Consider the following 11818-nt stretch of genomic DNA (forward strand, 5'->3'; position numbering starts at 1 on the left):
ACTATAAATGTGACTCACCATCTAAATAACAAATAGTAGGCCAAGTAAATGTGTCTCTACTCTCAAACAAGTTACATCTCAATATACAATGAATCAAGTGTAGTTATAGGCCCCATAGCCATGACTCGTGAAAATTCAAGTTTTACCATCCGAAGTGGGTATCCAAGTGAAAGGGTTTTGATGACAACCTAGGATTGAGATAAATCACTCATTTCTCTCAAATTAGTCTCTAATTTTACCGCACTAAAGAGTGATAATAATTATAATCAAGCACACCATTTGCATTTCTATCACTTGAATAAAAAAAAAATTGCCCATTGTTACTCTAATAATTAATGATTCCATATATATATTTTGGCGTTTTACTGGAAAATTTACAACATTATTATTGTTCTTGTGGTAAAACCTGAGGAAAAAGAAAGAAAATTTAAGATGTCACTACTGTTTAATCTGTATACGAGCACAAAATGAAAAAATGTCTGTAATTTCAAAGCATGTACAATTTGCAAACAAGCGAATTTGCAATAACAACAACGAGAATAGAATACACAACCAATCACATAATATTTTACAAACACATAGGCATAGCTTACGTGGAGAAAATAAATTATTAACAGTAACAGCAAATACAATCCCATGGGCAAACATTGGGATATTTAAAACGACAAAAATTATCATAAATTAATTCGTAAGATCGCAAATGTCACGCTCACACTCCAACTATGTAATGAACCACGTAGTCTTCAAATTAAGAATTCTGGCAAATGAAAAGTGAAAGATGTCCGGATAGAATTGCAACTAAACTAGAGATCTGTAATTTTGTCCTTCAAATATGTTAAGACAGCCTTGGTTCCTCTATCTAAGATTGTCCTCCGGATGCTACAAAATAGATCAATATAATAATGAAAACTAAATCATGGCAGTCTCACCCCACATGCAAAAAGTACACAAACAATTCTATCTTCTATCAAATCTTTATTGTTTAATAGTCATGGCTAAGTAATATAGTTGAAATCATAATCTAAACCATATACATTAATAGCAATTTTCTGATAATAGTCTTCAAGAAATTTATACGCCACCAAGTCAAAAACCATCAAAGTCTTCACACATGATATATATATATATATACAGTTATAAATGTTTTAATAAGATTGCTAGTTTTGCTTCCTTACGATTTTCCCAGTGAAGTGAACGATGTAGGGCTGGACTTCTAATACTCTATCTCCACAGTTATTATTCTTATTTTCTTGGACCTCCCTATCAATATACAAGGACTCATTTTGCAATATGCAGTTACCTCAAAGCTTGTAGACCAAGCCCCATATACAGGTTTGAGATTTGGCAAAAATAACTCATACAGACGTGCACAAGTGAATCAATAAAAAATGAAGTCACTTAAAGACAATGCTAAGAAAATTTTCAACTAACATCAACAGGATTAAGAACATGCTTATCACAGAAGCTGGAAGATATAAAAGGAAAATGTAGCATACCTTCTCAACGGATTTCCATCAAGTCTTAAGACCTGCAAGCTGGGTTCAAGCAAACCCTAAAAAGAAATCTACTAGCTTAGAATAATGTAACAGATCTTAGAATAATGTAACAGATCAGATCTGGACAAATATGATATGGTTTACCAGACAACTCCAGTCGGCACATACATAATGGATGAATATGCATATAGAAGTTATTACTAGTTAACTTTACAGAATTTCATATTTTACTACGAAAGACAAGAAACAAAATGTAATTTCATAATTCTTGCAAATACTCTATCACATGCAATAAGTATCATTTGCGATAATGTACATATAAATAGGCCCCTTGTAGTAGTTTGCAGCAGGAGCAAAAGTTTGGTTTTTCTTATAGCATTGTGCAAGACACACACAATAACTTCACAAAGCAATAGACAAGACACATAAAATTGCAAGCAAAATTATTTCAAACTTGTTGATGTTACTATACTAAGCTTCCAATACACAAATCCTGAAAAGGCATCTTATACTTACCAACTCTGGGGGAAGTGTTGATATGTTATTGTCAGATAGATCAAGCTCAATGAGAGAAGTAAGATTTTTGAATCCCTGCCATTGATGTATCAAAGATCAGAAACGGAGGTCTTTCAACAAACAAGATCTATCAACTCAGAATTAACCCAATTAACAACAGATTTCAGATTGTGGGATTTTGCTATTCTAACCACCAAAGTCAAGGAAAAAGGTTAAGGTTTTTAAAAAAAATTTTATTGACCTCCCAAGAAAATACTGTTAAGACCTGAAAAAATAAGCAAGAACAAACCAGAAACCAAGCATAACACTAGCAAGACAGTAAGTAATTGAAGCACAAAAGTTCTAGAATTTCTATTAAGAGGAATAGGCAAATACACCCTCACAGCCACTGGTGGTATTCGAGAGACCACCAACTCTCCACACATTCAACAACTCACTCTAGGATCCCCTTACAAACCAAGCCCTTACCTATTTATAAAATAAACCACAACCTATTCCCATTCCAAAACTGACAGCAATAACACACAACCTAAATAACATAATAGTAATTAATAGCAACCCATTACAATTCTATAACCCCAGAATATGAATCAGCACCCATTACAATTCTATAACCTCAGAATATGAATCAGCACCTCTGTTTCTTACGTCTAACATAAGTGATGTGAGTTGGAGGCCTAACAAATACCCAACTACATAAATAGGAAAAATGTGCTACAAGATACGATTAAATTGTGAGGCCTTCCTTTCCTATTTCATCACAGCTCATTCTCTCTACTTATAGCTCAGGGAAAGTATCGCTGTAATACATTTTTGCCAACAATAAACTGTTTTAGTTATTTACTTTCCACTAAGTACAAATGATACAACTACTAATTAACCTGAAACCTTGGACCTCACATAGTAACGTGATTCCAAACTTGATGTAAACAAAATACATTTTACATGCAATATATTTTCTTCTTAGTGGCAAATGTGTTACCGGTGGAATTGATTGAAGGGAATTTCTGCTCAGGTCAAGTATCCTCAAATTCTGTAACCCCAAAATCTCAGATGGAACTTCGTATATCTGCATTTGTCTGTGAAGTTAAAATAGATGTAAGATTACTATTATCATGAATATTCCAAACACATGTATATAGCTACTACTATTATAGGAAAATGAATGGGCGCTGACATCATAGTACCCCCAGCTGTTGCTTCAAAGTTTTGTTTCTTTTTGGTTTTAGTCTGTTATAACTTGGTGAAATAATGAATACATGGGAAACTTGCTTTAGAATATTCTGAATAACGCGTTGTTAGAGGACTCTTTGATGTATGTGTGTATATATATATATTAACGTAACATTCCTTTCTGCTCTCTTCTGAACCATCTGTAGCCCTTTAATTCTTCTCTGCTTCCTTGTCCACTTTTTGCTTTAGAGTGTAAGTTTGTTTTATAAGAAGCTTTAGAATGTAAATTGACATGCATTTAAGCTCCAGTTACACGTAACTTCCACTAGACTTTAAAACTGAACTAAATTATGTGATAATGGTCTGCATATCTAATATCGGGTAGCAATTTTAGGCATAGGGTTCCAACTACTAATAGTAAATTGAGAAAGGCCCCCTGCTAAGCTTCTATAAAATCGTTTTTAGCTTTTTAGAATTAAAAAAGATATTTTTGAGTTGGTTGGGAAAAAATAAAGTCTATTTTATAATTTAGAAGCTTTTTTGAGAGAAGCTGACAAACCCTAGCTTCTCCCAAAAGAACTTTTGAGAAGTTGTTTTCTAAATTAAAATAATTTTTATAATTTCTAATTTACTCATAAAAAATCTCTTTTTTATTAATATTCAAACACTTTAAAATTAAATTTTTATTAAAAAATATATTTATGTAATAGTTATTATATACTTTTAATTATAAGCAAAAGTAAAAGCTTAGCCAAAGGCCAAAAACCCAATTGAATTTAGATAACAAAAAATCGCATCTCATTCCCAAGTGCATTACATATTTGGGTTTATTTAATTTTGTTTTTCTTCTTCAGATTTTTCATGTTTTAAATTTAATTTTTGTTTGATTATAAGAACAAGTTTTATGGTGTATGACTCCAATTTAACTCTTTGGGTGTTTCAATTTAAGGTAATTCTGCAACTTTATGATTTATTTGTGCCTACTTATATTGCTTTGGGAGAATTTAGCAATAAATAGATTTAGATCTTAAGATTACTGTGAACAATTTCCCAACATAGACAATATTTCGCAATTTCAAGTTGAAATGGTGGCCCAAAAACATTTAATAAACAAGTTCAATAATTGTACTAAAATGTGCTGCCATAAATAGCATATAGAAGAATGGACTTGCCTTGGTTTTGGCACTATATTCTGGCATGCTTGATGAGTCTTCTTAAGTTTTATATTTACTTTTTGGTCTATGTTCATCTTTATCTTTAACAATGTCAACGTAAAAGTGCAATGAAGCTGCTGAATGACGGACTAATTATTTTATTTGTATTAAAAATTGTATGGGAATTTTTCAAAAAAAAAATTGCATGGGAAAAATATATGCTCGATTATACATTTTGGTACGCTGAGTTGTTTCGTAGATTTTTTGTTATCTCTACTCTCTTTCGCTTTGACATTTTCTTAATTTTCCTTTTCCGGTCAAAATTCATTACATTTTTTATTTCATGCAAAACTTTCTGTTTTGGGTCATTTCAAAATTGAAAGATTTCTATTTGTTTTTGTTCTTTTCCTTTTCTTTCTCCTAATAACAAGCACGTGCCTGAGAAAAGTGCTTGCGTAATATATACACGCATATTTCTATATCCATCCATGCATTAAGAGAATAAGCTCAAATAAACATGCTCTTCAATGTCCCCGAATACATTTGACTATGATTTTCTGTTGACTGACCTGAGGTATAGCTCCTGTAAATGAGGTAAGCTAGAAAATGGTGGATGCTCTGGTAAAGACGCTGCATTGCCACTTAGATCCAAAACCTGAATCATAGGGATGGCTTGGAACCCATCTGATGGAATCTACGGCAGTATAGAAAAAAAAAGATGATCAGATTGTACAGCTGATCACAAGCAGCACACGTAGCATAAAAAACATGCACGGCAAGGACCAGGATGAGAATCCTTCCCAAAAAATTTGGGCATTACTGCATCAGTTAGGGCTTAATGCTATAATTCATCACTAAGTTTGTACTTTGTGAAGAGAAAGAACCCAAAAGTAATTCCAATGTGAAATCTATGTATGCAGTCCTGTTTCCCGTTATAAAATTTTCTCCAGCATTTAGAAAAAAAAAACTTGATCTTCACGTGACAAATAGCCTGTGCGTCGGTAAGATACAATAATGCTGCCTCCAAATTTCATTTAATTATCCTACTATGGCTTTGTGTGAGTTTCACATATTGAAGAGCAAGTGAATTGTCATATTATTGTGGAGGAATACTTAAAACCAGGCAACAGCTAGGCCCCTTAAACATCTAGACGTTAAAGTCTGTTTAGTCTGAAAAATTCACTGATTGAATGAGCCACCAATCAAACCAGATAAACTTTTTGTTCATTAACATAAATTTTAATGCTAGGTCATATCTTTAAAGTCTATCTGAAAGAAACAAGAAAAATATTTATAGAAATTATGTTAATTTCATACTTCTGTTCCAACGCATAATATGTAGTAACACACACACATGCATCAACTTACCTGTCCAAGTAAATTGCTTTCCAATTTCAAAGACAGTAGATTAGGAAGTGACTTGAAAATAGCACCAGGCCATTCCTTAATCTTGTTCCTGGACAGAATCAAAGTCTGCAACAGTGGGACAAAATTCCAATTAATAATTTAACACAGCAGCAAGTTTCCTAATAACCTAGCCCAGCCTATCAGCAGTAACTTTCTAAAAAATCCCAGCCAAAACAGTCATAAATAACTTATTCTTGACCATTAATACTACAAAAATAGATCAAATTAAGAAAGAATCTTATTATAAAACTTGTATAAGAAATATCAATTGTGCCTCTGCCCATTTTCCTCGTGTAATAGCATATGCATAATATTCTAGAGTGTTGGTGCCTATATCCTTGCTATGTTCTTCGTCTCTAACAATACATAGTAGATAACCATGATAAGCCTGTCTTTCACAATACATAGTAGATAACCATGACAAGCCTATTAACCGTCTCCAGCCAAAACATAACCTAGTTCTCCTTAAAGTTGATAGGTTTTCCTTAGAATAGGATCAACCTATTATACTCAATCACACAATTGCTGAAAATTTCTCTCAACTTTTATTGAAATAATAGAGAAAGAATTACAAGACTCCAGAATTTCGAGAGGTCTGGAACTCTCCGACTCCAAACTTTCGAGGGGTTTGGAGACACTCCACAAGAGACAACTCTCCTAACTTTTCTCATACCCCCTATTGACCTCCTATTTATAACCCCCAACCAAGACTTACTAAAGCCACCTCAGTAAAATGTAATTTTAACTTTGACCCCTAAAAGAGTTCAATACAATACATAAAGAATTAAATTCAGCTAACTAAAATAATCTAAATAAACTTATTTAAGTCGCTTATGATAGACTTGCCTAATCATAGGCCTATCAAAAGTAGCACCTAGTTATCCCTAAACAGTCAATTTTCTTATGTCCAGTGGCTGATCCCAGCTGTGGAAGCAGCCTCAATCTCATTATTGAATAAACTTTAAATTTGATGATGACATTAGTAGATTTTTAATGAAAAGAGACAAAGGAATGTACAAGTTTATATACTTTGTGTACCACTTTTTATTTCTGACTATGAAGCAAACAAGATAAGCTGTTTGAATTAACTTACCTGGAGAGACATACATGAGGAAAGTTCAACTGGCAGTTCTTGAATAGAATTCCTAGAAAGATCAACTTTAATGACCTCACCCGATTCCCATACTTGTGATGGCACAGCACCCAAACCCAACCCTTCCAAAGAAAGTTCCTGAGAGTAAAATCATTTCTACAGGTGTAAATGTCAAACTTAAATACAAAAAATATGTATAGGAACCAATAGTGATTTACATGCTCTCCTCTGGCATGTAACAACTAAACTATAAAAGACAAAGAAACAATAAGCAACACAATTCATCAGTTACATGCAGAACAGAAACCAAATCATATGTGCTAGTGGAATCGTAATTTTTTGGCAAACACCCCTAGAAAATTCACTTTACACAATAAGAAGACAAACAAAGATCATTCTGGGGAAGAGCTTTTCCAAATCAGAGGTAACTATCATGATCGATACCTTTGAAGCGATAGACAACCGGGTTGCCATGGTAATTACATCCACTTTTGCTGTAGTTGTGACTTCAGCTTCTGCATGAAAATGTTGAACTCCATGACTTCAAATAGAAGTTAGATTCAAATTTATGGATTACAAAGCTTTGGTATTGCTTTGAGAGATAGAATTCTAGAGATCCAAACACCTACAGAGCTAGCTGATAAACTCCCATTAGATTTACTAATGCTAGGAAGAATTAAACGATGAATGAGTGTGTGGGCTACTTTTGTCTTTTTGTTTGGTTACTGTAGCTGGCTGAGTGACCTATTAGGTGAGGAAGAGATACACGATTGGATTAGGGATTTTCTGGTGTAAACAAGTACTGGAGCTGAGCTCCTGAGAAAGGCCAGGCCTCTTGAATGGCCTAACACCTGTGTGTTTCTCTTTTTCCAGACTTCTACAGTACAAAAATAATATTCAGCTTACTCTTTCGCTGTGTTTCTTTTAGAATCTATCATTAGCATTAAGAAAATGTTCGCAGTGATCATGCATGACAAATACAAACCTTCACTTTGGGGCAGTCTACTCCGGAGGTACCTCAATAAAGCTTGTGTGGGTCCAGAAACCAATGAGCTGGAAAGAAAACAAAGGTTTAACTTACAGAAGCATTAAATGCAAAGGAACAAGAAAATGTCTCATGGTCACACCTTCGAAGAGTTCGTAAAGGGTTCCCAGTAAGCAAAAGTTTTCTCAGGGTGGTCATCTCACCTAGAGTTAGAAGAGCCAATAACAAAAATTGTTTGTTAATCACCAAACTTCATATTGTTTTGAATACTATAAAGAGTGAAAAGTAAGCAGGCCTTTGTGTGTGTGTGTGTGTAAGCTAATTATGGTTCTCTCAAAAAGTAGGATCATATCTGCTAATTTTTTTTAATTACAGTACAGAATTAAATTTAATATGCTTCATTTTAATAAACTAATTGGAAATATAATATAAGAGGATTTATTGAACAAATACGAGCTACAGAAAAAATTTCTGCAAATGTACACTACATTTAATCTAAAACATGTGGAGTAAGCTAACCTTACCAAGCTCAGGAGCCAATCCAGTCAATGAATTGTTTGAGAGATCCAGGACTGAGAGGCGCAATTTGCATGCCTCCACTGGGTACTCCTTCAACTATAAAGTAATGAAAGATTGTTTAGTAAGCCAATGTTAGATTGCTCAATGCCTTAATGAAGTCAGCCTTCATTATTAAATGTTTGTCATTAACTAGAAGTTACTAATTTTTCGCTGATCAGTTCATCATTAATACTTATAGTAGTTATGTATCCTGTGTTTACAACTGCGGGTAGGAATGAATAAATGAGTTGGCTTCCAAGTAACACAGAAAAGTCAATTTCAACAAATTATTAGCTACCTGATTTGAATGAAGATCAAAAGTCCCTAAATGAGAAAGTGAGCCAATTTCTGCTGGCAATGTTGACAGTGCATTATTCCTGAAAATTGATATTGAAAAATTCCAATAAATGTCTAAGATGTGAAATAATAGAGATTAAAAAAATACATAAAATATGATTTTGTAACAGCAGATACCCCATGTAGAACTCCACAAGGGAACAGCAACCAGTTATTGATGAAGGGATAGCTGAAATTCCTGCGTAACTCGTAGTATTATGCAACTAACAAGCACGTGCGTTTATTTGAGTTTTAAGTATACCAATGAAAGAATATTGAAGAAGGCAACTCATAACTACTCACTGTTCTGATGGAGGTCAAGACGAATGATACGTGAAAGGCTTCCAATGCTCTCTGGTATACTACTCAGCAAATTTTTTGCTGCACAGATGACAGCTCACTGTTATATACACAAAAATATAAAGGAAGGAATTACACTCAAATCACAAACAATGGACAATTACATGCATTGAGTTCCGTAAGCTGGGTCCATGATGCAATCAAATTATCAGATAGCATTGTTAGCTTGTTTCCCTGGCATAGACGAATGATACAAATCACATTTTAGAGCCCCCAATATGTCAATCACAGTTGCTTTTCCAGAATATAACTTATAAACAATCCCACAAACAGTATTTAGGTGCTAAATCTACAAATATTACTAACCTCCACATCTAGTTTAGTCAATTTTGAACAATTCACCATATCTTCTGGCAAACTGGTGATGCTGTTGTTTGATGCCTGAAAAAGAGTTACAAAAGGCAGCATTTATTGTAGACCGTAAAAAACACCAAAGCAAAATAAAAAAATTAAAAAAAAATTCTTCTTTTTTAAAGCTAGCCAGAAGTAAATTTAAGCAATCTGGTGTACTAAGCCATACAGTCAATGCAAAGGCTGATGACAACTGGCCAACATCAATTCTATCTTCCATATATTACATTTATACTAAGATCCAAAATAAGAAGAATTACTCTGTTAAAGTGGGATGGCCAGGCCAAGGTTAGAATTACATAATTATCATCCAAGCACAAAAAAGCTTACCTTCAAGTCTGATAAGCCCACACATCTTCCAAGTGAGCTTGGGAGTTCCTTAAGCTGATTGCGTGAACAATCAATTCTAGAACCAACACACATAAATACTGTATCAATAACAATTTAAATTAAGTTCACTCCTAAATTTAACAACATAAACAATAACACCAATAAATTTATATAGATAAAGAAAAAAAAACCACTTCAAGCAATTGTACCCTATCTATATGCCATTTACCATAGCATAATGCAAGCACAACGCTTAACAAGGGTGGTAACTTAAAAACTCAACAAAACACGTTAGTTTTCACGATCCCAAAAATTACATCGATGGATTTGTAATAAGATTAAGCCTGCTTGTTTTTCTATAGCAATAAAGCCACAGAGGTAAGTGAAGTAAGCAATCATGCCACTCATAAAGACTAACTAATGTCACTTGAGCAAGTGGTTAGTTGCCTGAGTGTGTGATCAGGTGCGTAATTCCTCTTGTTCTGTTGAATTGTGCTCCCCTCCTAAAAAAAGTTAAGAAGAGAGAGCACTTACTTGACCAGAGAAATTGCAGACCCAATTTCGTCGGGCAACTGTTGTATCGAGTTGAAGGACACATCTAATGATTTCAGCGCGGGAAGCCTTTAAAAAATTTCAATAGTTATGTACCAATAGGTGTTCTGTGTTCATTAGAGAAATGCATGCTTAAGGCAAACAAAACTTCGAGAAATAGAAAACTCACTCTCCAATGGCAGCTGGAAGCTCAGAAAGTTTGTTGTGGCTGACATTTAAGACTGTGAGTTGAGGCAAATTTCTCAAATCATCCTTCAAAACTTTAATATTGTTGTGAGCTACAATGAGTTTTTGAAGCTCCACAGCCTGAAGAATACAAAGAACCAAAGCCGTTAATTTCATGATATTAAGTGATGACCGTGCAACACTTTAAACATCTGCAACGAAGCCAGCATTTATAAATTATTATACAGAAATTTTTGGAGAGCTACCTCCCACCACTTCTCGCCATCCTCAACTGAATCCAAGCTCCGGTAGACCTCGTTCGGAATTTCTCTGAAAATCGAATCCAAATACAGTTAGGTCAATTAAATCGAAATCTGACCGTTGACGTAGAGGAGAAGAATGACTTACCTGAGAGAGCGGTTTGAAAGGTTGAGAGAACCAGAAGCTCTGGCAGCTTTGAGAAGGCGATCCATGGCAGCAACTGGTAATGTGGACAAATGAGCTTCCGATTTCAGATCTATACTCCCAAGGAGTATGGATTAAGCGCCAAAGGTCCCCATTCTTATTCTCTTCTTTTGTAACTTGTAAGTCTAGCAACAACTTTTTTTTAGCGGTTATTATTATTACTTTTTAATCTTTATTTCGGATTTTTTTTTTGACAAATTATTTCGGATCGATTATTACATTTTGATAATATTTAGTTAGTGAATGGGTGCAAATTAATTTTAGGTGACATTTTTTTACTAGGTGTATAGTGAAATTTTATAAACTTTTATGCATGTATTAAGATACAAACTTAAGGTTGTTTGTCTTGTCTTATTTTTGGACTTTGTATTTTGAAAATTTATTTTTTAGACTGTGTTTTACAAAACATTTCAAATAGAATCTTTTAGAAAAAATTGAATATATGAAATATTGTATATAGCCTACTTTAGATATTAATGAGAATAATAAAAAGGGTTATCAATATATTATTATCAATGCGCTCGGTGTCACGGGCCGCCAACTTCAATACTCGAATTGACGGAACGTGCGGCACTTGACAGCGCTCGCAGCTAGCAAGTCAGCCAAGAATTCACACCTGCGGCAAGCAAACTCAATGGTTAGCCACGTTACAAGTCTCACCCAAGTAAGGGCAATTATGAAGCGAGAGCAAGCACGAGGCAAGCTATCCAGAGACAACATCCCACACAACAATCAGAGTATACAACACAGTCAAGTGGCACGCAATGGCCCAACGAAGGTAACAAACAAGCAACACATAGACCGTAAAGAAAGCATACACAAAGGGACATGGCAAAGCATCGTTTTATTCATATAAGGCATTGATAGGACAAAGGAG

At 34.2% G+C, this 11818-nt stretch overlaps 1 protein-coding gene across 1 annotated transcript; it reads right to left on the bottom strand.

The window, feature by feature from the left end:
* Nucleotides 1–407: 407 nt before the first annotated feature.
* Nucleotides 408–11069, bottom strand: LOC133796945 (plant intracellular Ras-group-related LRR protein 6). Its single transcript, XM_062234652.1, has 21 exons — nucleotides 10885–11069; nucleotides 10743–10806; nucleotides 10481–10617; nucleotides 10294–10380; nucleotides 9760–9835; nucleotides 9385–9459; nucleotides 9183–9252; nucleotides 9022–9099; nucleotides 8857–8917; nucleotides 8681–8759; nucleotides 8349–8439; nucleotides 7967–8027; nucleotides 7825–7892; nucleotides 7284–7354; nucleotides 6840–6977; nucleotides 5708–5812; nucleotides 4909–5033; nucleotides 2995–3091; nucleotides 2013–2087; nucleotides 1497–1552; nucleotides 408–879 (listed from the first exon to the last, which is right to left on the bottom strand). The coding sequence occupies exons 1-21, from the start codon at nucleotides 10947–10949 to the stop codon at nucleotides 804–806; spliced, it is 1755 nt and encodes a 584-aa protein (XP_062090636.1). The 5' UTR covers nucleotides 10950–11069; the 3' UTR covers nucleotides 408–803.
* Between the last annotated feature and the right edge of the window lie 749 nt (nucleotides 11070–11818).

This window comes from Humulus lupulus, chromosome 8 (genome assembly GCF_963169125.1).
Source record: "Humulus lupulus chromosome 8, drHumLupu1.1, whole genome shotgun sequence".
In the NCBI taxonomy this organism is placed as follows: Eukaryota; Viridiplantae; Streptophyta; class Magnoliopsida; order Rosales; family Cannabaceae; genus Humulus; species Humulus lupulus.